Source organism: Pleurodeles waltl, chromosome 8, assembly GCF_031143425.1.
Source record: "Pleurodeles waltl isolate 20211129_DDA chromosome 8, aPleWal1.hap1.20221129, whole genome shotgun sequence".
Classification (NCBI taxonomy): domain Eukaryota; kingdom Metazoa; phylum Chordata; class Amphibia; order Caudata; family Salamandridae; genus Pleurodeles; species Pleurodeles waltl.
In genome coordinates this window covers 421,051,419-421,078,533 of record NC_090447.1, presented here as the reverse complement: position 1 = coordinate 421,078,533, position 27,115 = coordinate 421,051,419, and the positions used below count along the sequence as shown (strand labels likewise).

Below are 27,115 nucleotides of genomic sequence, written 5' to 3'. Positions count from 1 at the left end.
AATGCCTTGATTGATTGATTGATTGATTGATTGATTGATTAGATACTGTGCAGACCAAATTGCAACACTGCGCATCACCATTGAGCAGTTGACAGAATGGAACTCCTCCCTCTATGTCAACTTCATCAACTATGAGAAGGAATTCAACAGCGTGAACAGAGAAACCTTTTGGAAACTCCTCTGCCACTATGGTGGGGCGGATGAACGTGTAAGAATCTCCCAACAAAGTCCAGACCTTCATCAATACCTGTCTGAGAAAAATCTTCCAAATCTGCTGGCCAAACACCATCAGCAAGATCAACCTATTGCAGGAGACTTTCTATCTCCCTGTCCAAGAAGAAAACATGGAAAGATGCTGGGGCTGGATAGGTAATCCCCCGAACACCTGGCTGCTTTTTGGGAACACTGGGAACCGGAACCCTTGTTGAGCGCGGTGCTCACAGGGAGCACACCTCGAGGACAGCACAGGCAGTAGGAGTGGCCACAAGGCTATCGGATTGCGGCTGCCCCTGGTGACCCTAAGTGCTGTCGGGGGAATCAGCGCGGCCACCGGGAGAATCACAGTCACCCCGACTGTCCTGGACTACAACTACGGTGCTGGTTGGTGCCAGAAGTTGACAGGGAGTGGCAGCACAATGCACTGCGCCTTCACCCAGTGGCCCCCCCTTGTAGAGAGTTTGGGATGCTGGCCCAGATGGTGTGCACCCATTTCCCCCATTTACCTGGACCTGGCGGCGTTCAGATCTGAGGCACGGAGTTGAGGGCTGGAGGCCATGGCTGTCCAGTGTTGAAATTGCAGGGTGCTATTCCCTCCCCTACAAGACCACAAAAAACTGGCAGACAGAGTAACAGAGACTGAAAGCACTGTAGCCCAGACCTGTTAAAAAGGGACAGAGAACTGTTCCGCCCTACAGGCGTTGGAGTGAGAGGTGGCCAGGCTGGCAGACAAACCAAATGATTTTGAGGGCCACACCTGACGTAATAAAGCTAGAGTGGTGGCGGTCCCAGAGAATCTAGAGTGCAGAAGTGCTCCCTCCATCTCAGGATCACTGCGACAGACTGGCCATCTTCTTCCACTTGAAGAATCAAAGACATCTACGACAGTTTGGGTTCCCAAGACTATCTGAGATCACCAACAACACTCTTACCAGGATCCGCCAAACCCACACTACTCCTGCATGCCTAGACCCCACTCACGATGGATGAGACCCTCTCCATCAGGAGCAGCAACAACTCTGGAGGCCCGACCGACCCCTGTCCACACTACATCTTCAACAAGGCCAGCGCCTCGATCGCACCTAAACTCTGCAAGACCATCAACTGCTCCCTAGAATCAGCAACCTACCCTGAGGACTGGAAGCACGTCAAGGTCCGCCCACTTCTGAAAAAACCCACAGCTAACCCAACAGACCTAAAGAACTACCGCCCCATCTCGCTGCTGCCCTTCCCAGCCAAGGTTGCAGAGAAAGCAATCAACACACGCCAAAACATGGAGGACAATAACATCCTGGACGTCTCCCAATCAGGATTCAGAACTAACCACAGTACCGAAACTGCCCTGCTCGCCGTCATAGATGACATCCGCCCCCTACTCAACCATGGAGAAAAAGCAGCCCTCATCCTACTTGATCTTTCAGTCACCTTGCGATACAGTGTCTAACCGCACACTATGCATCAGACTCCACGCAGCAGGCATATGTAGCAAGGCCCTCCAATGGATGCGCTTCTTCCTGACAAGAAGAACACGCAAAGTCAGGCTCCCACCACACCTGTCAGAACCCACCAACATCAGCTGTAGAGTAACCCAAGGATCATCGTTGAGCCCCACGCTGTTCAACAGCTACATGATCCCACTCGTATGAAAACTGTCTCCTATGCTGATGACACCCAGCTGATCATTTCCCTGACCGAAAACACCTCAACAGCCAAAAAGAATTTCAGGGATGGGATGGAAGCAGTCGCCACCTGGATAAGGGGAGAGCTGCCTCAAGCTGAACTCTGACAAAACCAAGATCCTCATCCTGGGCCCATCCCCATCAGCCAGGGACGGCTCCTGGTGGCCCTCAACAGTCGGTAGGCACCCCACCCCTACTGACCACGCAGAAAACCTCAGAGTCATCCTCGACTCAACCCTCACCATGACCAGACAGATCAACTCCGTCGCCTCCACCTGCTTCCACACCCCCAGACTCCTACGGAAGATCTTCAGATGGATACCAACCGACTGCCGGAAGGTGCGCGGGTGAATATCCACCCTGACTACACAGCAGTATTCCAACGTCAAAGGGAATCTTTCTGGGCAGTCACGTAAACCCTCCTGCTTCCGGTGAAGCTTAGAATGGTGGATCAGAACAAGATTAACTTTTTTAGGGCGTCAGATGCCATCTGACACTAGCTGGAAAGGCAAGAGTACCACCCATTGGAGAAGAAGGAGCAGTTTTAGGTGCCGAGATGGCAGGAGCAAAAATGGAGCAAGGGTTGCGGTGGACCTCCAACAGAGAACTTCCCTGGAAACCACTAACAAGTGGGAGGCGTTGATGGTGGAGCGGGGGGGGTTATAGTCATCAGAGCAGAACTGGGTCTGTGATGCAGATGGTGAACTTGGACCCCCACACAGCCACCTCGCAGATCATCGCAATTACCTCAGGAAAGATTGTGTAACTGGTTTGATAATGGGTGTTTGGACTGGGGGTGCTGGGCAATGGTGGATCTGAGAGAAAATGGGGAGACGGTGGCCACTGGAGGGAGAATGTGATTGATATCTTACAAAACTGGGTGGCTCAAGGGACCATGGTGATTTGCTCTATTGCCTGCACTGTTGAATATGACCTTACTCTGTATTTCTGAGTGCATTGGGCGATGGACAAAGCAAGCATTGGAGTGGCGGACAGTTTTAAGACCACAGCATGGCATGGTAGGGTAGGATGGAGTTGGGTTATTATTGTAGTTCATGTGCTTTTTGCTTGCATTCAAAATAAATAAGAGAGAGTGGGGACTAGGAGCCAATGAAGGTCCAGTATCTAGGCTCCAAAAACTTTAATTCAAACAATGGAGGTACTGTTCCTATCAGAAAGAAAGAACAGAGCAGTGGATGAAGCCAGCAGTGGGAATCCTAAAGATTGTTTCTTGTTGTCCTCACAAATCCCAAGGGCATTTCATCCTTCATAATCGGGCGTTCTCCTGGTAGGGCCGGTGCTGCAATGCCCTATGGGCCCCACAAAGGGTTAGTTTAGCAGAGATTTTTACTTTGCTGTACGATGACAGGTGTAAGAGTGAGGAAGTCCTAAATATGTGAGGTGGGGTAGACTGATATATGCAAAAGTAAAGGAAACAGAATAAAACTGTCTAAGAAATACCTGGTTAGGTTTTAATATGATGACTCCCTCGATAGGATTAAAGAAAACTAAAACAAGAAATGGTTCAGGGCTACTATGGGGCATAAGGTACCAAAGTAGCCTCAAATCGCTGAAATGTTAAGAGGCTGGGCAGCATGATTAAGAGGGGGATGGTGACAAAGGCCCTTATCTGCTACAGTGAGGATGTGGTGTTCCTCCAAGAAAAACACCTGAAGGGGTCTAACTTTGCCCCCTGGGACGGGGTGGTTATGTAGTAGTGGGTCACTCGGTTTACACTACAGGATCCAGAGGGGTAGTGATATTGGTGAGAAAGTCCCTCCCCTTTCAAGTGACACAGATGCAGTTAGACGATTGCAGTTGCTAAACAATACTAATAGGCATGTGGGAGGGGGAATTCATAGTGCTGATTAGTATGTATGCCCCCCTGTCCCCAGCGCTGGTCTGCAGGCGGCATCTCTGCAGCTCTTGTGTCAAGTACTGTGGAAACTCCCACAGATGCAGACTATCATCGGAAGGGACTTCAACGACGCAGCAACAAATGAATAGGTCCCACCTTCTGCAGTCCCATAACCTTCACGTGCAGGCCATGGGGTTGGGAGACATTTGGCGGTCACTGCATGGGGTGTATAGGAGATACTCTTTTTACTATGGTGCAAACAAAACCCAATTGCGCCTAGACTACTTTTTGATGCCCCTGCCGGCTTTACATAGGTTTGTGGAAGGAGAGTTTTAGGTGTGGGGAATTTCAGATCACTCCCCACGGATTATTACGACTAATAAACCAAAAGGTAGGACGGAATGAAGGATGGTGTCAAGGCCCATGATGAAAGAGGAAGTAGTGAACCACCTAGACAAACCCACAGAGCTTTATTTTAAGGAAGTTGCAGTGGAGTCAGATGCACTGGTCTGATGGAGGCTGAAAAGGCCACTCTTTGGAGGGTCATCATCACTGATGAGGTAGGGGAAAAGAGGGAGCAGGCTCACCGCCAGTTAGAACTGGAAATTAAGGACCGGAAGTCAGACTATAAACTAGCGCCATCTAACACTAAAAGGGTGAGAATCTTGACCAAATCGGAGGAATATTGTTCTTTGTTCACAGAAGAGGTTAAACGTGTGCAAATTGGCAAGCAGAAGCAGAAGGTGACCGGAAGTGATGACATCACAGATAAAATGGGCAACTACATGGGGACTTTTTAGGAGGGCATTGTGAGGTCTCTGGGTCAGAAGTGGAGTAATTTCCAATGGAATGCCCTTGGAGCATGCTGGGGGACGACAGCTTTAAAATTAGAGGCTCAAGTCACGCTGGAGAAACTTCTCCTGGCGTTTGCACAGCTACATGCATGGAGGACTCCGGGTCCTAACGGCCTTCTGGCAGAGTATTTAAAAAAAAAAAAAAATGTTTTAAGGATGGCAGGAAAAATTGCTGGGCTCTTGCAGAAGATGTATCTTTGAGCGTAGCAAGTGTGGGTGCTGCTGAGAGACCTGTGCACATCTAGTGGAGTAGTGAACCCCGAGGCGGGTAAGCCAAACAAGTAGTGTAACTCATATAGATCAATCTCTCTCTTGTAAGCGGATGCCAACGTTTTGGAAAAGCCCTAGCAAATAGACTGCATTGCCATATTTACCTGGACCAAAATCGGTTCATCCCCCATAGGTCGACTAACCTAAACCTACGCTGCCTAGACAACGGTATAGCGGCAGCTGAGAGGCTGGAGACCCCCTTGGCTGTGGTGTATCTGCATGAGTATAAGGCTTTGGATTCCATTCACTGGCCCTTTTTGTTTGTTATTACAGCAAAAATGGGCCTAGGGCCTCAATATTTGAACTGGATCCACTTCCTGAATGTGCTACCTCAGGCCAGGGTGACTGTGAATGGGGTTCTCTCTCAAGATTTTCTCATCTGGAGGTGTACACAACAGGGCTGCCCCCTCTCACCGATGCTATTCACCATTGTAATAGAGGCACTGGCGAAGTGGGTTAGGGTGGATGTTCAGGTGTGACACTGGCGCAGAAGCGACTCGCGGGAGGACCAGATCTTGCTATATGCAGATGATACACTACTTTATACAGTAAACCCGGATGCATTATTGCGGCAGGTGGGGGACATTTCACGGGTTTACTTGCTCAGGGCTCAGAATTAATTGGGAGAAGTCCCTGATCTATCAGACTGGGGGATGGTCAGCAAGGAACAAAACGATCATTGCCACTAAAGGTGGAACCCCTGGGCTTTAAATACCTGGGCCTAGGGGTCTCAAGGGTGGGTACCATGCATTATATGTACTATGTGGTCCCCTGCTGCTGAGATTGGAGTGGGGCATAAAACTTTGGAAGGCCCTGCCAATATCGCTTCTGGGGAGGTCAGCCACGTTCAAAATGATTACGCTAACGAGTTTTACATATATATTGCATAATAGCCTCTTTGCACTCCTGGATGCATTTTTCTGGGCCACAGATGCCATGCTGCCGTCATTCCTCTGGATGGGTGGCCCTACACAGATTGGGATGTCCATGCTGCGCAGGTCAGTGGTTGAGGGGGCTACTGTGCTCCTGGATGTCCAGAAATACCATGAGGCTGCACAGGTGCAGGTTGGCAACAAATGGGTGTATGACCCATTGGAGGACCCTGCATTCCGGATGCACAGAGAGAGACTGGGAGAGAGGGGTATCATGCACATGTTGTACAGGAGGCGGATAGCGCATGATATGCCCCCATCCGCTGCCATGGTTGTCACTGTCTGGCATAAGCTTACAAAGAGATGGAGGGACTGGCAGCTGACACCATGTACCCCGCTGTGGGTGGGCACACAGCTTCGCTCTGTACTGGGCATGCCAGGTTTTAAGAAATGGGATACGATTGGCCTCTCCTCTCTGGAGTCTGTGTGAAATGGTCCCATTTACACATTTTTAGGCAGAATATGACATGGTTGCCTCTCAAATATTTAAATACCTACATTTAAGGCACACTTAAGAGGCCAGGATTTCTAGGGACGAGGAAATTAAGGAGGATTCACCACTAAAGCTTTGGCTGTTGAAAGGCCATTTGGACAGCAGGGCCATCTCCCTCTCATATGTGACATTGGTAAGGAATACGCAGGGGGAGCTAAAACGATCAAGGGAAGGATGGCAGTCAGAGGTGGGATTTCAAGGATGAGGACTGGTGGGAGGCGTTACAGTTCCCATTTCCGTCACATCCAAGTTAAAATCCTACAAAGGACATACTATACCAGAGTTTTGTTATACAAAATAGCCTGGGCTACAGACAATCACTGTCTCCGGCGGTGCAGACAAAGAAGTATCTTCCTTCATATGCTGCGAGACTGCCTGAACCTTAAACCCCTTTAGGAGGGTGCAATGGCATACTTGGGGGAGGTCGCAGGGGTATCCTTGTTCTGCCTGCACCACAGGTGCTGTTGGGGATTTGGGCTGACCTGAGGTCTCTTTCTACACCAAGCTATTGTTAACCTGTGCTACACTGTGGCAAAGAGAGACATTGCTAGACACGGAGGTATTCCACAATGCCCGAGGTTAAGATTGTGGTGGGAAGGGATGAAACTGTGTAGAGTAAGGAAAAGAATGGGGTATGCACAATTACAAGAAAATATGGGGCACTGGATGGGGAGGGAACCTGCCACTGGTTCTGGGGTAGGAGAGAATGGGGGAAGGAACTGAAATGCTGGGGTATCTAGGGCGTTGAGGGGGTAAGGAACGTAAAATGTGAGCCGCCTATTCTTCTGAGTAGGGGTAGAGAGGGGTAGAAAGAGACCAGATAGGATTTGCTCTATTGATGCCTGCTGGGTTTCAATAAATTTGTATGTTTTGGTTGTTGTTTAACACGTCTTGTAAAATCAATACACAAATATATAAAACAAAGAAAAACAAAAACAAAAATCAGAAATGCAAAAGGCTGCAAATTTTGGCTAATAACTTAGTCAAACTCAGTACATTGTGGACTATGTCACTACACACAGAAAGAAGGCAGCCTTGCAATTCTCATGGGTTAGGTGGCTGGTGGTACAGAAAGGGGTCAGAAAATACATATCTGATGATTTAAATTTCAGATAATGGGACCCTATGTAATGATTAAGGCTCCTAGTTTTCAGTTTTTACTGATTTTTACAGAAAGATTAAGACAACAAATTCTGCATTTTTTGAGTGATTCTCCATGCTGGTATTCCTGGCTTCTAGGCCAGAAGCTGAGGAAATTGACATCATGTGGAGTTAAAAAATTGTTAGGATCAATGCATAACTCTTCGTTTATTTGTAGTAGAGGTTTAAAAACTTTCACAGAGGTATTTGTTTTATTTTATTTGGCTCTTTATTGTGTTTTAACCCGACAGGCATCAAAGTAGGATTGCACATTTATTGGTTAAATAAATGTGGAACTATACAGGGTGCCGAATTAATTTATTCACAAAACAAAATAAATATGGATATATGAGAAATAAGATTGCCATAAAAACAAATAAGCAAAATACAGATGGAAATGTAAAAATATATATATATATATATATATATATATATATCATAAAACGGGAAGCCCTAGTAATGATTAAAGAAGAAAATGCTGTTGACTAAGACAAAAGTATTTTTAGACCTGGTGCCATCTTATAATCTTGGGTGTTGGCATTATAAATCTCCCTTAAAGGTTTGTACTGTTTCAGACACTGGTCTGTTTCTTGGAGAAAAAAAATACAATAAGATTGTTTTCGCTTAGGTAGTCCTTGAGGTCTCAGTGCAATCTATGTATTAAATTAACATGCAGTCAGGCTTCGGATCTCAGACATTTTATTTAGGTTCCCTGGTCGAGATTCTTTAGCAGATTTTCTACTTGCCAAACTATCAATTAAACTATACCTTTATGTATGAGATTTTGGGAGATCCTGGTCCCTTCATTTAAGCTTCGGAGTTTAAAAGCTCATGACAGCCCAAGAAGCTAAGAGTTCAAAACCAGCTGTGCAGTTTTTCAGAGTTATTGAGAGTAGATGAGGAAGTTAAAGAAATGGACTGCTTTGCTTTATATAGGAATTTAGGTACTCGCTGTCAATCTAAAATAGAGACTGCTTGAGCCGGAGGAGAACTAGGAAATAGGCCAGACAGATTTCCCCCCTTTTCTCTACTTAAGGATGCATTCAGTCTTACAATCAAGTGTAGATTTTCTACATATCTACATTGTCAAAATTGCATTTATACCCATCTCAATGTTTTGGAAATGGTCATTTAGCAGAAACTCCACAAAGGGTTTATCACAGGGGTGTAAACAAGACTCAATGACTTCTGAGAACCCCTAAAATAAAATTAGAGAGAAACACTTTTCAGAGGTAAACCTCAATTTTCAGAAGCTAAATGGTCTAAAATTAATATGAAAATACAGTCCTTGCTAGTGAAAGCACGTATTAGGCATATGCACTATTTGTTAATTACTGATTATACTAGACTCTGGAACAGCTACACAGAATCCTACTCCAAGGACTGCATATGATGCTCTAGTGAAGAGGGCAGAGAAACACTGTTACATGGCAATGCTCCGAGGCAGAAAATTTTGGGTGATCAGTGTTTGTGCAGCTACAGAAGGCAAGTGCAGGATATACAAAATCAGCCCTCCACAAAGCCCTGCAGGCCAACAGCAAAGGCCATGAATGGGGCACAAGGCCAAGGACAACCTTGTATTTTTCCCTCCCTTGCCACTGGCATTTGATTTCTCAGAAAAGGAGTTCACTGAGGCACCAATCAAAATGAAATGGATAAAGAAAATTAAAAAAATGTTTTTTAATTTTTCAAGTAAGAACAAAACAGGAGTGAGAACACTGCTTCCTAGCGTATTGATTATTTCCTGTGTAAACAAATATGCGGAACATCCCTTACTTAAACACATTGGCTGATTTGGTGGAAAGGTTCTTCACTTCTTTAGGATTGCTTTTACATTTGTGCAGGTCATTCAAGTGTCAAGAATGGCAGGCTGGTGTGGAGAATATGACAGTTGGGCCTAGAGAGCAGATAAGCTCTGACATAGCCTCCCCAACAAGTGAAGGAGATCTGGTAACAAATATTTTAATTGTCATTCTGGTGCTTCAGAATAGTCTTGGCTTTTCAGCAAGTTAGATTGCTTAGTACTGCTGAGATCAATGGTATCAGATGGCATGCATGGATAAATTGCCCTGAATAGGTGAATAAAAAGTAAATGCAATTCCTCCCAAGCTCACAGATTCAGGATGCAAATTCAGTGAATCTGCTGTTGAAGGTGTGAGGAGGTCCAGTTGTGGAACTCCTCAATTTCTAATGTCAAGCAGCACTTTTGATGATAAAGACCTTTTCATGGCTCTCCTGAAACAATCGGCTGAGATTGTTTCCTTCTACTTTGACGCCTGGCAGGTGTTTGTTCCTTCTGCTTGGTAAAATGGTACAGTGTGGTGGAATAATCTGTTGGAATGAAGACTGGGTTATTCCAAATGAAGGAAGATGTGCAACGAAGTACCTTACTTCTTCAGAAGATCCAGCAGGACTCATAAGTGATGCATCAGTGACAATGAGCTATGATAGGAGATGATGAAACAGAGATTATTTTGGGATTGTATGATAATGGAAAACAATTCATAGTCGGAGTAACATTTTGCTCTTGAACACAAAAAGACAGGATCCACAGATTTTCTTAGCACTGATGAATATTTCTCTATGAATGAGTCAGATGGCATAGAGCACAGTTGAGAAATAGATCAGAAGCACTCTTTAATTCTAGGTCTTCTTAAGTGTGTCACTTTGAAATGATAGAAAGCTATCTTCCCTCCAAGAGAAAAGTTTGTCTTTCGGTTGTTTAAAAGTCTCTCCCAGAACATTTAGGGGCTAGACAGAAATTGGAGTACACTTAGGGTACTTGTTATGAGGCCTCATGTTTGTTCCAGAAGAGAAACCTTATGTTATAAAATATTGATGTGTCTCCTTGTAAGTTGAGGCCTTTATGTACCTGTCTTCCAGCTACAGGCAAATGAATATGGTTTCCATCCGAGTAGTGTATCCAGTACTGCTATGGAGTTGAATAAGGCACACAAAAATCAATTAATGCTTAACAGGAGCACCTCATACTGTAAAATAAATATGGGCAAGATCGATGACTTGGGACTAATCCACTTAGTGTAGATGCAAGTTACGTGACTAATCTTAGTGCATGTCCTTACAGAGCTTACCTGCAAACTGCATGACTTCACACTGCAACCCATTAATGCTGAGCAGGCAGATTTAGCAGTAGCTAAGAGCCATATTAGTCTGATCTCATTCTCGCCTTATCAGATGGAACTGAAGATAGCAGAGAATAATGCCTTTTCCTTGCTACATCCACTATCATTGAGTCAGTCTCTGGATTAATTCTGAGGAACAGAGAATCTTGTTCTGGTGGTATGTACTTGTTTCATGAGACTTGGCATCATAGCTCCTGTGATAGCTACCATGAAAAAAATGCCCATAATAAGCTCAATGAAATTCAGAACTAAAGACAGTACAAGCGCTGAACACATGTTTAAGAGGTTAACATCGTACCAGCATCTTAGAATGTATAACCCTTCTCTGAGGAGAGCATCCCACTTAGCATACCTCCTTAGTGTCAAAGCCCTTGATGGTGAATGACGGGAACAATGTTATTTTTCCATCACATATCCCCATTCCAGTTATAACCATGCACTGATCCCAAGAGGAAACAGTGCAGTTTCCTCTGGAAGAAGCACCTTTCCCTGCCATTCCAGAAGGCAAATTCTATTCTTCAGCAATCTCGGAGTCTTCGGGTATCTTCCTGCCTCTATGTTATCTGTCAAAGTATTCACTCTGAACTCAAATATAGCAGAACATCTTTCTTATGTGGGATCCCAAGAACATTGCTTTTTCAAATAAATGTTTGAACAAAGAAAAGTGGCTACAAGAGGGAACAAAGTCTAAATGATCTCCTCTTTCAGTTTCAAAAAGTAAATTCAATCAGCCAAACTGATAATACATTTGTCTGATAACAGTAGTGTACTAGACCCTTTTTTAAAACCCCCAAAATAAATTAACATCTAATAGGTTTGGCACACACTGTACAAATTAGATATTGTACCTTTAAGTAAATCCAGAGGCTGCCAGCCTTTCCATCATGCAGTACTCGGTCAATGAAGCAGTTCTTTATGAAGAAATAAAGCAGGAAGATAGATCACTGCCTTTATTGTATTTTCCCGAAGGGCCTTGGAAACTGCGTCAAGCGGTCTGTTTGCACATTAAGAGATAACAGCCATGGCAAAGACCTGGGATTGAAGGTAAGCATTTTTTTCCTTCTTTGTCAAGGGGTTATCTCTAACACCCACAAGAATTAGAAAAGAGTAACAAGCTAAATTACACCAAAATCTAAAGGAGGGTGATCAAGGGCTGGGCAAAGATTTAAAAACATCACTGAGCAAACTAAAAATGAAGCCTGACCTACTAGTGTATATTTTCTGAACTCAATCTATATACAGTAATGGTTAGAAAAGGTGTGTACCAATGTCCTGGTGGCTGCTGTCCAAATATCTGGCATTTTCAAAACGTACATAAGAGCAGCAGTAGCTACTTTGCCACAAACCTTGAGCTTAAACCTTTGGCTGCCAATGATTGAGCAAGGAATTACCCACTACTTATAGTTTATTTTGTAGACGCCAACCCCATGGGGACAGAACCATAATTTATGAATAATCCTTTGCACTATCTAACCGATATGCTTTTATCCATGAAATATATCAGATCCCTTTTAACATTTAATTTACAAAGTGATCTTTCGGACAGGATAGAATGATCCAGAAAAATGTTGGGAGCAAGAATTAGTATTGTGATTGCAGAGATAGACAGCAGGAAAGACTTTAGACCCAGATGAGAAGCGAGCATGTTGCTGTGATACAAATCTGTTGGAGGCTATCTGCCCTGAGGAAATATGACTCCCATCGGGAGCTCCTGAGCCTTTCAGGAATGGATCTATGACAAGTAACACCGAAGTGGAAGGCTTCTGAAACAGGATTGCCTGTAATTAACTCCTTGCACCACCATACTAGAGTGAATGGCACACTGAGTCAGTTATTGTCTCTCCTCCGTCCCCCTTTTGAAACCACCAACTCTAGGCTTTCGCACTTTTTCTGAAGCACCTAAAGACAAAAAGTTAATTCCTTTGTTTGTCTGCAACATGGGGACGTCTTATCCAAACTATTCTGCCAAGAAGAATTGCCACCTCATTACTAAAAATGTGTTGGGGATTCGGCACCTTCATCAGACTGGAAGTTGGAGAACAACAGAATCTCATTCTAAAACCAGATTTAGCAATATTTGGCACCCAATGTCTATCTTTTTCCACGACTGAAAATGGTTTCAAATGCCCACTCCACACTAGCTGCCTAGCAGAAGCAGCATAAATAAAATCATCATTTGATGGAGGGTCCTTACCCGTGGCCGCAGGAGGTTGCTGAGAGTACGTTTTCCTGACATTTCTGCCTCTGAAAAAAACGTTTCTGCGATTGTTGTTCCTGGTACAATACGTGCTGCTGCCTTTGCCAAAAATGATACGATTTCATGATTTTTATCTTGGTTATCATGGGCTGGAGTTCTTCATAAGTACACATTCCAAAGACAGAAGAATCTGAAAAACGCCTGGCCATAATATTTTTCTGCACCTGTGTGGTCAAAGAAGTGTGTCGCAGCCAAAAACTCTGCTTCACAGCTATGCCATGACACAGTTATGTGTCACACATTAGCAGAGACCTTGGCAGCACTTATCAACTGATCTAAGATGAACATTCCTTCCTGATGTACTTCTCCGAATGTCGTCTCAATTCTCTGCTGGAACCCAATCAATAACTCATACCAGAGAGCTACGCAATTCTCTTTTGTCTTGGCATGAGAGCACAGTAGATCTTGCCACCCTCAAGGCTGTGACCAAAGATGTACACTGTTTTCTTTTTGTTTTTACCAACAGCTTCCACTCTCTTGCTCTTTTTTCTGTAGGATTTGAGGAAGTAGATCAAGAGGTACTGTTTGGCCTCAAGGAGGCATACACAAAGAGTGAGTCAGGGACCTTTAATTCTCTTAAAAAAATAGGATCCAAAGCTAGTGGTCTATATTTTGTTTCTTGACGACTGTCAAATAATTATCATGATCTGTCAATCAGTTTCATGAGGTCGAGTCCAGATGATATGCATTGTCTGTTCTAAAATATTTGGAACAAGATTTACCACAGGTCTCACCTGCGGTTATGAAACCAGGGTTTCAATGACACAAGCACTCCTGTTCATGAAACAGGGAAAGATGTTCATTGTTCAATTTCCTGGCTGATCTGTTCATAACCTCATGAAAGAAGACCAGAACAACTGTCAGATCATGATAAAGATGTGACCCTTCTCCAAGAACTTGGAATCTCTGATACCTGTCAGAACTGGTCTTCCTAGTGCATCTAGAACCACTGCCCTTCCCACATGCCCTGATCAGTTAGCTTGCTGCCCTATCCACCTACTCCCTAACCTATGTTGTCCAAGTCCATGCACCAGCTCCCTCCTTCTTGCCCTGCATGGTCCGATTGGCTGCCAAGGTCTTCCCATTTTGCTTGGTATCTCTGCCCACTTCTCCTGTGCTCCCTTGCCCAATTCTATGCCCCATCATTGCCCTCCTTCTTAGCCTCTGTGCAGCTTGCTGTCCCTACACTCCTTCCCTCTGCCCTACAATGTCTGTGTGCATGCCTCTGCTCCCTCCTTTTTGCCCACCATGTTCTGTGTACCTGCCACTGCCTCTCCTATCTACTCTGAGTGTTCTGTTGAGATGCCACTGCCCCTCCCACCTGCCTAGCATGTCAGATGGCTGCCACCCGTCCCTGCCACCTCCATCCTGCCTTTCTGAGATCCAATGCCTCTATCCCCTCCCTCCTGTCATCCATGGTCCTTTTTGAGGCCACTCCCTTGCGCCCTCCAGGCTCTGTTGTGCTGCAACTGCTCCTCCTGCTACCCTGCGTGGTCTGTTTTGAAGCCCCTTATCCTGCCCGCTCTTGTCTGTGTCCAGCCCCTACCCCTCCCTTCTGTCCTCCGTGGTCCTTTGTGCATGCCCCTGCACCCTACCTCTTGCCCACCATGGCCACTGTGCTGCCACTAACCCTCCCGCCTGCCATACATGCCCTGTGTGGTCAGCTGCTGCCCCTGAACCGCCCCCACCTTCTCTCTGCTGTCTGTGTATATCCCATTAAAGTCTCACTGTTGCCATCCATGGTATATTATGCTTCCAGTGCCCATCCCTTCTGCCTTGCATAGTCAGCTTGCTGCTCCTGCTCTGCCCCCTTACCCCCACCCTCAGTTTTCCACATGCAGGCCCCTATACCCTCCCTCCTGCCTTATCTGGTCTGTTGTTGTGCGCCTACACCCTCCCTCATGCCCTTCATGGTCCGCTATGCTGCAACTGTCCCTCCTGTCTGTCTGGTATGGGCAGCTTGATCCCATAGTTCTTGGCAATTATCCTGCTTTTTATTCATATCAGGTTGGTACAGCCAACACGTGTTTCACTGTGTTACAGTGCCTAGAAATCTGGGGCTTTCTCAAGGCTTGTATTCAAATTGAACTTCATTAATGAGCCATAGCGTTCGAATTATTTTTTTTATCAATTATTAATATGAGACCAAGGTCAATGATGCACTTGGTCTGCGTTAGGGAAGTGTCAATGTCAAAAGTCATTGTAGTCCATTGCGGCGTATGTTAGAATCGAGATTCTAACTATGGGATCAATAAAAAGAGAATTGATATGTAAGTATTTGTGTTTTCAAGAAGCTTTTTTGCTGTATACCAGGATATAACGGAGTATAAAATTTCATTAAAGACCTGACACTGAGCAAAAACATAAAGGTCCATACTGTTCATGCTTCTCATTATGTATTTTTATATTACATATTTATTTTGTGGTAGTTTTAAACAACTGTTTTCTTCAAAGTGCAGCTAGCAGTGGGCACTGATTGTAAATAAAACCCTTAGGTTTTAAGTTTGGTGAATAAACTATCAACAATGGAAAATGGTGAGCACCAGTGGATTTATGTGATTCTGTAGCTGCAATTATTGATATACCAGATTTTCAAAATGATTTGGCATATCATTTCAAGAAATCACAATTCTAGCTAAACTGAATGCTAGATAATGTGCAGGATAATTCACATTTGGGCAGAGTAAGTTAGATGGCCATGCCACATAATTTAGTCCTCTATGCCGCATCATCCTGGTAGCCCTGACAAGAGTGAAGGTTTTCAGTTACTGTTAAGATGATAAAATATGTAAATTCATAGTGAGCAGTATAATTTTCGTTCATGGTTTTCTGTGCAAAATAGGGTTTTAAACCACTGCTTTCTGCTCAATGAATGAGTATAATAATATGTAATATATTTAATTTGAAATAAAAAAAAATACATAGTTGTATTAATTTTTTTAAGTGCAATCTGCCCTAGAGGAAGCCTCTCAGGAATGGCTTGGGTTTTGCACCTGGAACATGACTCTTGAAAACTGCTGTATATGTACATGCTTCCTATCTGGGTGGATACCACTTAAGGACACACGCTCAATTTCAACAATTTCCATTATTTCACAAAAATCCAATGGAAATTGCATCGAGAATTTCAGTTTTGGGGCTGCTCATTTTTGTCTGCCCTCACTTGACAGATCACCCTGTTCTAGGAAGGAGTTGAGGAAGATCAGTATTTTGTTTAGAAAGTTTCATTTAGATTCGTCAAACAGCGCCAACGTTATTATCATACCAAAATACCTAAATCCTCTGAAAAGTAGGTCCTAACTAGTGGAGACCGAGATTATATAATATATATATACACAAAAAAGGTATTTAATATAAATATATGTCTATATACAAACACAGACACACATGCCCAAACACAAGCATCTGTAATTTTTAAATTACATTTGAAGATTTAAAGGTGTTGGAGGAGTTAGAGTTCAATGAACAAAACAACTAAATAAAGGATTGAGACAGTTTCTATTGCACACTATCCAACATCTGCACAGCATGGATTACTTTGTCTGTGGATCCCATTTATTACTCAGTTTATGTGTAAGCATGCAAGTGTGCATATGTATCATGTGATGCAAATAGTGTTGTTAGTTTTAAGTTGCACTTTGAAACGTTCCCCCACTCATTTAAACATTACACATTATCATCAGATAGCCCTTTCACAGTATATTTCTGAATGGTACTTTTATCACAGTGACCGCAGGCTTCTTACCATATAGCTGTTAAATTAGAGTGTAAATGTAAACTGTGGGAGAATCTAGGAGCTTTGGTAGTCCAATATTGAAGAACAACATGCTGCTCCAGCCAGCTACGTGCTTCAGGCTCTCCCACTAAAGTAAAAGTGTAAATATGTTGGATTAGAAAATTAGATAAAATGACAAAATGACAGATGAACGGTTTAAAAACAAAGCACACAAAATGTTTTTTTTTTTTTTTTTTTTTTTTAGAGGTAACCATTTATACCGAACACTAATTTTCTACAGAGCCCCAGCCTCAATGCCATCATTTTAAGTTCTTTCAGTAGTCAGGACAAGGCAGCATGAAACTTAATTCTGAAAAAAGCGGTGTGGAGCATAGCTTGTGAAACTACCGAACACATACCTTGGCAAAGGTCTACCTTTAAATATCATCAAGTTCTTTTACTTCATATGTTTTTCTAAAGAGTCACGTGCAGGTAAAAAAAAATGTATAAAGAAGTGACAACCAAAAAGTTAGATTGTATGAGCTATTCATTAACTAATAGGGTTTCTGGGGCCACAAGGAATCAATTACGCATCTGCTGAAGATTCAAAACGAATGCAGGAATGCTTGCAGAACATATGAACTAATTCCCAAGCAGTATAGATGTACAATTTAGAAAAAGGAGTGCTGTCCACACAAAGAAGTGCAAGTCTTGATTCTCTAGGTGCAACTCTCTGATAACCAAGAGAGGATTGTCCATTTCAAAAAATATATTTGATGCAAATCACATACTTGAAAAACATCCTCCTTATTAGATGTAATTTTGGTCTCAAGAGTATGGAGGAACTACTTTAGCCAGAGCAACAGAACCATGAAAGGAAACTGTAAGAAATTGAGCCTGATTTACAAGACAATATGACCCAACTGTAAGCAGTCAGGCTAGCTGAGAACTAAAATGATAATCTTTGTACAAAAAGTATATATAGTTATTTTAAGGATGAGCATACTGTTAACTCATTTTTCTATCAAAAATAAAAGTGACAGTGAGTGCACCTTGCCTTGAGGCCAGATTTGCATATGTTAACAAAAGAAGCCTAATTCTGCTCCAATACAAATAATTTTAGACGTATATGATGGAAAAGGGCTCTTCACTAGGGGAAATGTCTCACTCTGTTTTTAAAAGATTGGTATCTTGAAAACTCATTGTTTACTCCACTCAAGGATAAACCAGGACAATGTTGGAAGATGCACAGAGGACTATGCAAGGCAATGATTTACAGCTTCATGAATGGTAATCCTCATGTGAAACAAAAGCATAATTCAGTGAAATGAACAAGCAAGTTCAAACTTGGTTTGTCAATTGTAACCTCCACTACAGTCTCTCTATCTCAAATGGATTCGAGAAGGAACATCTGTGGAAAGAAAACCACATGCTTAATGCTGCAGCATCATAAAGAGCACTTGAGGTGTATGTTCAAAGTAGAATAAATATCCCAACTCTCATGTAAGGGGTGGTCATGTGGTAGTTCACCAATTAGTCAGACATAGCAGGAGCTATTGCAGAGGCCTTGCTCACAGTTTGAGGTCTGGATGAAGTTTATGTGAGAGAAGGACAATCATAAAGTAGGCATCTGGATGTGAGGCCTTTTTTGGCTTCTGGGCTACGTTTACAGGGTAGTACTCTAAATGGTCCTATTATTAACCAGTGTTGACCGGAACCTCCAATAAATACTACTGAATTTCAATTAGATAACCAGGTTACTCCCTTTAGACCAACTGGACTAAAGGGATACAAAGGAAAGCAGTGAAGGCTCACTCTAGACAGTGGCACAAATCCGAAATAACATACAAACTAAATGCAAAGCCAGTACTAAGAAAAACAAACAGTTATTGAAATGCAACAGTTACCCATCAACAATGTTGTATCGTATATAGGATCCAAACTGTTTCACTACTGCTAACAGTCGTTTGAACTGTGTCATTTTAAATACAGAAATAAATATGGACTGAAGTAGACAGATTACAGCATCAGGACAGATCACTGCTAATCACAGAAATGGTACACAAGCTATGATTCTCACTGCTGGGTCCTAAATGCAGAATAACAGCTTTTTGAAAGCACTGTTTAAGAGAGTGAATATGTCAGGGACGCATATAGGACTATAACTTTATTAGAAGATGTCACAGAGGTAAGTATTGTGCAATGGTGTGACAAAGGCCCTCACAGCCCCATGGTGCAGAGGAGGGGACCCCACACTCCAGAGGTCCCCCTCAGCACAGCACCCTGGCCTCCATGTACTTTGCAGGGGCAGGGCCTCAGGTTTTGTTATGCCACTGGTTCTGTGTAATAAAGGTGAAGACAACCAAGAAAAGAGACTTGAGAGTTGACAAAAAGATGGGCATACATGGGTGTCTTTACTACAACATTCACTAGTGTAATCTGTCACAAAACTAGATAATCCAAGAAAGAACAGCAGTAAAGATAAATATTAGATGGAACCCAATTTGTACCCTATGTAGTTTTATCAGTACAACCGCATATCAGTGGGAAAGGTAAAGGTCATTTCAATAAAAAACGTGCTGTATGTAACTGACACTGTGCTACCACATCATACTTTAGTTTTATATATATATATATATATATATGGAATTTTTAAACATGAACTGATAAACATTCCTGCCCTGATGATAAAGCTATTTATGAATTAAAAGGCAAGCCTGGAGTCCTGTGCACCTTATATGTGAGCTAGATTCTTTTTTTGTTTGAACTACTTGAATAAACATTTGCTTCATTATAATAATGTTGTTGTACTGCAGACATACTCAACTCGCATATTTGAACGTTCTAGTATATGTGATAATGAAGACAAATTAAGCATGAAATGAAATATTTACCTAGGATCACACATCAGTTTATGGGTCAAGACTATTACAGTTAGGTTGAGTAGATTATTCAAGTTACTAGACCCACAGGTCTGGTAAAATTTTTAGGATTTGTCAAGGTCTGGTTAAGGGAGAGGAAATGTGTGTGGAAGCAGCAATTGTTTCTGCAGAGTCAATGGAAGGAGGTAGATTCAATTTAGAAATCCTGTGAGGGCTTTATAACCTTGTCTTGGAATAAGGAGGGTTGCTGGAGGGTATGAGGTTAGAGGTGGGAAAAGGCGGGCATACAATTCACTGAAGAATGTTCCAAATTGAGAAGGTAGTTGGAGCAATGGTGAGAGGGATAGGGGAGGAGACTCCGAGGCAAGTAGATAAATAAAGGAACATTAAAGAGTTGTAGTCTGGGCTTTATGGAAGATAGTGTTGATGGGCGTATTAATTTTGCTTCACAGCCTCTCTTGCTGAAGCTGGGAGAGACGATGAATGTATTAACAGCTGTGCTCAAGTAAGTTTGAGTCTTATTATTAGAAGTCTGAATCCATGTCAGTGATGGAGAGGCGCTCCCGGAACAGGTTTTATGACTGTTGACAAACTTCCAGCTGGTGTTATCACTTTCTTCTAGTGCTTTAGAAATCTAAATGAGCATCTCAGAAGGCAGATGAATAACAATTTCCAATAGCATAATGATTCGACAGTGAGTATGCACTTTGACAAGATCTACACAACAAGTCTTTACATTTCAATGAACTAGGCAATAAATGTACAAGATATCTGAAGACCGCACCTTTCCATGAAACATGTGGAGCAGTTTTCTTGTTTTGATCATGGTCCTCTTGTGGAGTTCCATCCACTTGGATACCAGAGTCTTCTCTGCTCAGAGAATCATTAGCATCCTCTTCTTCACTGGCATCAGACCATTCCTAAGAACATCAAAATACAACTTAATGTACTTGGAACAGGCATGACATTTTGTTGCTAAATGATATCCCTCATTTGCCACAATATCACTTTAAGGTTTGAAGAAAATCAGAAGAGAAAAATACAAGACAAAACTTGTGTACATGTGACGGATATTTGGCATTTGCTATTTCAAAAAATATTATTTTATTGTGCATCTTTTTTTAAATTACAAGTGCCGCACCATGGGCACGGCAGACACCAGGTATGGTACCATGCTGCACCCCTACCACAAAACAAGACCACAACATCAAAATCGTTAAATTAAGATAGCTCTAAAGTATGACAATGTTTAACTTGTCCTAGTGCAGATTCTGCCCAACTAGTGTGATGAACCTCGGCTTTTCTCATATTGCACCAAGGTCTTTTAAAACAATTAAGTTGGAAAAGTGTTATCTACCTGTAATAAGTAAATCAAATGCTCATTACTCTATGGAATGTATTCACACAACCTGTATGTCAGTAAAGTAGGCTCCAACATCGCCTCTTCTGACAGATGTATTAAACCAAACTTGTGTTACTTAATATTCCATGTGATTTCTTAGTCAGCTCAAAAATATCCCAGTAAAGTCAGTTTCTTTCATATAACAGAAGCCCAACAGTGGTAGTTTCTACAGATTCATTAATATGTTTAATATTCATTCATCCTGGCATCCATGAAAATACCCCAACTCTTTGGAATGTGTATATCTTCCGTGTAGCGTTTAAATCACTAGGACCATCCACTGAGCAATCCAGTCCTTTAATGACTAGATTCCTAAGTACTTGCAGAGCATGGGACATTAAGTTCTGTTGTGCCTTATGCGTTTAGCACTCACTTCCTTGGCCGAGAGGACTTAGAATTGGAACATCACGTGGGAAGTGGGGTCCCTCTTTTATACACAACTAGCAGACAGGAGAAGCATATCTTTGTCTTGAACTGAAGAACCAGTTTACGGTGGTTCTTTTTTAAACGTGCGTCCAGGTTATTCTCCAGACACAGCCTCTGTGTAAAGTAATGCTTCTCACAGCAGGGCAGTCTTCAACTTGGAACACCCAAAACAGCAGCACAAATAGGTGTGAAGTTCTTACACCTGGCTGTCATCAGCCCAACTGAAGGAGTACTCAGGGAAATACAAAAGGCCAGGCCTCACCTAATGACGTTCTCACCTTGCACAACAGAGTCGAAGGTTTCAACTCTGGCATACTGTTTTTCCTTGTCAAAAAGCTAATAAATTCTGACGCCTCGGTATGCAGTGCACAGACTCTTCTTTTGGAACTACATCCATTCATAAAACAGTACACTATTGCTCAACCACTCTTGGATGTGTAAATAAGAGTTTAGAAAGCCCTACCTACTGCTCTAAGCACAAATACTTTAAAAAAAAAAAACACTTTCAGAAAGGTTGTTAAATAGTTCCTTTTTACAGATATTATTCTCAGCTGCTCTTGCACTCACCTCTTATTGATCTCTCATGCTTTTACTACCATTTCACTCCATTTTGACCTGGTGTTATCTGGCACAGCCAGGGAAATTACTTTGTTACAGTGTCACATTTCTTTAGTCTATTTGCTTACAGAGATTTATGTTCTGAACTTCAAGTACATCTAAGTGCTTCCTCCAAAGTCCAGTACAGCTAAGACTGCCTAAACAAAACAGGGTTTACCTTTTTCGAAAGCATATCAAACTGGGTTGAAGCCTCAATGATATGCTTGCTAAGATTTACCTCCTGCAGTCATTCTTTTGACGTTCAGGCATCAGCAAGATTTATTTATCTTGTAATTCTCCTGAGCACCTAGGGTCGTAGGAGATTTTTCAAATAAGCAGTTGTTTGAGATGTTATGGACATGTGCAGTAACCTTAAAATGAATTATTTCTTCTACAAGTCACCATTATAATCTATGCAAGTACTAGGTCTGTAAAAGCTCTGTTTTTGGGGTTCTAGTCCAACTCTGTGTGTTACATTTCCTATTATTTTGTAACCTGGTCAACAATAGTTAGAGACTAATTAGAGAATAGCAAGACCTAAAATAAGAGTTTAAACCATACATGTACTGCCTAAATATTGTGACTGAAAACACACATCCACATGTTTTTGGATTATGTATTTGCTCAGAATAAGCTGCGCTTTTAATCTTTTCCACCAAGTAATTAGAAATGTTTTGCTCCTCAACATACAATGGAGAGTTAAGGCCGCACTCCCTCAAACGGTGATCATGTAGCACCTCAAAAGGTCCCAGCTATCTTGACGTTTGTGAGCAGGGCAGAGATGTTCAGAGTATATCACTCCAATTTCACTGCAGTAAAGTAGGTGCATTCAGTCTTACACAATGGGTGCTCAAAACCAGTGCTACTTTTTGTTTCATTAGTCGCAATGCTATAGCAACCAGTTTTCTATGGGTCACAGGTATTCCCACAAGATAGGCCATCAGGACTATGATTGGAGTCAATTGCATGCCTGAAGAAATCCCACCTCCAGAAGCTCATATACATGTCTCTAGCAGTCCTGTATTGATGGGAAACTCCAGGAGAGATGTAAAAATCTAGCCACATTGCCTACCGGAGTTATCTAGTTCATTCCTAAATCTGTGAAGCCTCATTGGTGTGTAGTATAACAAATGTAGACATTTAAACAGCAACGATTTATACTCGTTTTTCATGAATATTTCGTTGACTTGGCTGCATCAGTAATTCATACACTCATCTGATACCTTTTGTACCAGGACTCTTGTCCATTGTGCCCTACCTAGTGGGGCCTCATGCATCCAGAACTGAACGGAGGCACATCCAAGTAAAGAAAAGAAGGTAACTTCCTACACACCGCCTTCACTACCCTAGAAGAGTTCAACACACTCCATTGGCGGACAGTGCCTCACGTGGTGTACAGCTTTCAGCAACTAAATAGTCTCAAAATACAGGACTGATAACAGCGAGGCTCCTCCTCTATCCTTCAGAGCTTATCAAATTAACCACCTTCCCTCTGGAATGAATCATCCCTCTCCTCCAGTCAAAATGCAGGAAGTAATATATTTTGCAACCTCCTTGTCTACCGTCAATGGAAAATTGGAGTTATCATCTAGCAATAAAAGGAGTCAGGGGGTATAAATAGCTCATTCCTGTACTCTTGGCAAGGGCATGATAACTTCTAACAACTTCAGGCCAAGCCCAACTTATATCACTTGTAATATCTATTCTGGATGCTGACACTGTCTGGCTCTTCCCTAGTGTGGTCCATCGTATGCCCTCTGCAGAACCCTAGCTTTCCACATGACAAATTTAAGATTACTTTTAATGTAGCATGAAAATAAGTGTAATATTACTCAAGCAAGATATGTGATCAAATTAGGAGCAAGATACGTAAATGAAAATGGAAATTAACAGGCTACGCTATTGAGCTGATTATGAATACTGATGGATTTGTTTATATAATACTTAATACTCACCGGAGTATCGACATCAAAATTTACATCAATGTCTTCTCCTTCCATTAAGTATTTGCCCCAATCAAAGACTGGCTCCTTCTCTGAAACACAAATACGCAGTACATTAAAATGAAAGTACAATTTGATCTGCAGTGTACTTTATTGGGAAATAAACTCTACTTTGTGAAATCTGGATCTACTCAAAGGCAGAATAAAATATTACTTAATTATAATAATAACTGTCCTAAATGGACATCCTCCACATTCATTACTTCTAGAAAAAACTCCATTTATTAAGGATATCTTGAAGTATAGTTTATATATTCTGGGTAACACTTCTTTTAGTGGTTACTAGACAATACAGATGTACAGATGATCTCACCAAAGAACAAAAATATATTTCTACTACAACGTTTTAGCTTCTGCCTTTGTCATGCAGTACAAGATGGTTTGCTCAGTGGCTGCACAGCTGACACTTCTGGATTTTCAAACATACAGTTGAGAAAATGTACATAAAGTTAATCATACACCATAGCTGCTAGGCATCTGTTTATCTTTATTATGTTGCCATGTGCTCGACAAACCTCCTGAACTTTGATGATTGACCTTGTGCTCGCAGCCTTGGGCTGCAATCTGCTTATCGCTGCCATATTACTTTTCCAATTACAGTTCTGAGAATTGTCGTGCTTAATCAGTAACTGCCAGAACAGGTTTGTACAGGTCGTTGCCACTTCCTGCCAGCTGCATCTGCACCTTCTCCCACCACACGTGTATCCCTGAAATATTCTGAAGGCCGCAGAGGACCTTGAATACGTTAGGGGTGGAGTTGTCCTCTGACTAAGCAGTTTTGTGTGTATATAAGGTTGGGTGCCCCAGAGTGAAGGGGCAGCCTCCGTAGGATAGACACTTTACTGTCCTGGGACTCTGTATTAGCTCGAGCTATAATCCATGTAATAAACTTCTCTTTATTCCTCGAGTTGGTGACTCTGTCTGATTTGTGAACTCTCTGCTAAATTGACCCTGAGGACATAAAGGGCGTCCCTCCACCACTGGGAAGGAGACCCCGGGTGGGGGTCTAATCTAATCTGGTTCCTCACAGTGAATGACTTCCGTACACGATTCAGGAACCACAAATCAGCAATAATTATTAAGAAACTTGACCAGCCTGTAGCCAATCATTTTAACCTTGTTGACCATTTACTATCAGATTTGAAGATTTTCCCTGTGGAACATGTTTTAAAGGAAGAACTACTGGACATCAGAGAAAACTTCTGGATGTGCCGTTTAAAATCACTGCATCAAGATGGACGGAATATCACTGATAATACCACTTGATTTCTGCATATCTGAAGAGTTCTCAGGACTGCATTGATTCCACATTCCAACTGGAATCTTCACTCATGATGCTTTCTGAAAATCCAGCAGTGTCAGCTGTGCGGCCCCTGAGCAAACCATTTTGTAATCGTTGAGGAAGGCGGAAGCTGAAACGTTGTAGTAGAATTATATTTTTGTTCTTTGGTGAGATCATCTGTTTGAGTCACATATTATATATTTATTTATTTTTTTCAGGAAAAAAAAAAAAAAAAAAAAGGAGGTTGGATGGATGTTATAGTTAGGTTCTGAATTTCCATGCACAAAACCACAAACATTCTGCTCTTAGATTTATTTCAAGTACCTATAATTAATGCCCTAAGGTAACTATAACTCAGGCCCCTGCCATGCACAGTTTTATCATCAATAATTTGTTTGCAAATATTTCAATGATAATATCAATGATGCTATTGAAGATGTCATCAATGATGTAAAATGTTGTGGAATTCGCTGTGCATGGCACGAGTGATAGTTACTTGAAATAACTAACTTGAACAGCTGAGTTTCTATGGTTTTGTGCGAGGTAGTTCTATCAGGGTTGTCAGGTACGTCGGTCAGTGTCGTCCACCTGTTCATCCATACACAATCCTCGCCCACTGTCTCCTTCCAATCCAGTATCTCGGGAGTCGGCTTTCATAGCTACCTGGTGTCCTTGTTCAGAGTTTGTGTCACTACCTAGATATTCCCAGTTACCTAAAACCTCCATCCAGAGTCCCGCTAAAGTGCGTCTTTGTATGCCCCTACTGTCTTCCCTCCGAAGGGCCCTCTCCTCGGCTGATGCCCATGATGTAACATCCTGTATCCATAGGTCTATCATGGGCCCTTCTAGGATTTCCAGGCCATTGTTATCCTACGTTTGGCTAGTACTATGGCCAGGTCTAGGAACCTAAAACCAACTTTGCATTTCTTAGGTTTAAGAAAATTCCCCATTAAACAGGCCTCTATCGAACATGGGGAAGCATGTCCAAGCACGCGATGCAAGTGCTGAAGTGCTGCCAGAATATTTGACGTGTAGGGCAACTCATGACAGAAGTCAGCAACAGGGTGTCCACACTGAGGGCAGCTCAGTGGGTCACCACCATACATGACTTGCAATCTGTAAGGCGTGAGTTATGTCATGTTCAAAAAACTAAATTGTCTATATTTGAGTCTCATATTGTGGGACACTTTCCTAGGGTACGTCACAATCCCGATCCATTCCTTGTCTGTGAGCACCTTTCCCAGGATACCATCCCATCTCGCCCATAATGCTGCCAAAAGGTTCCTTTCCATATCATTCAGAGATTGGTAAAACCATGTAATCAACCCTCGGGCTGGGCACATAGTAGGCAGAAGCAGTATGTGTAAGGGGTTCCTTCCACAGTCCCATACAACTGCAAAGGTCAGCACCAATGCTTCATAGGTGAGGAACTGACCACTGGGCAAGGTAAACTGTTCCATTAGTTCCTCGAATGGCAGGAGTGTGCCCATCGAGAAACAGTCCCCCTACTGTTTGCAACCCTGCTCCCTAAATATGTAGTCAGGCAGGCCCTGAGACCCAGGCCTAAGGCTGACTGACAATTCATAGGTGGGGCTGCACACAGCTGGTAGGCACACACGCAAACAGGAAACACAGGTCGGTCCCACAGATAGGCGCAGCAACACCCCGCTAGTTTTAGGAGATTGGCCCCAACAAAACACATATGGCCGGAGGCGTACGTGCATTCCTAAACACCATAAAAGTCAGATGCCACATACAGTTAGGAACACTTAGCCAATCAGAACACCGCATGCACAATAACATGCAGTGATCATGCGTACCTCATGCCAGGTATCTGGACACATATCCACTGGTCAACATTTTGTCCTCGTCCACCTGGACTTGTTATCAGGATTTGTTTTATGACTCCAAAGACAACCGCTCACATTCCCAAACAAGGAAATAATTTTCTAATTGTCTTATAGTG

General features: G+C 42.5%; 1 protein-coding gene across 1 annotated transcript in view; it reads right to left on the bottom strand.

Annotated features, from left to right (window-relative positions):
- TUBGCP5 (tubulin gamma complex component 5) overlaps window positions 1–27,115 on the bottom strand; it is a 326,919-nt gene that overhangs the window by 208,581 nt on the left and 91,223 nt on the right. The window contains exons 5-7 of the mRNA XM_069204290.1: window positions 23,820–23,899; window positions 20,224–20,359; window positions 16,588–16,705 (exon numbers count right to left, since the gene is read on the bottom strand). Coding sequence (XP_069060391.1) covers window positions 16,588–16,705; window positions 20,224–20,359; window positions 23,820–23,899 — 334 coding nt within the window. The remainder of the gene's footprint in view (window positions 1–16,587; window positions 16,706–20,223; window positions 20,360–23,819; window positions 23,900–27,115) is intronic.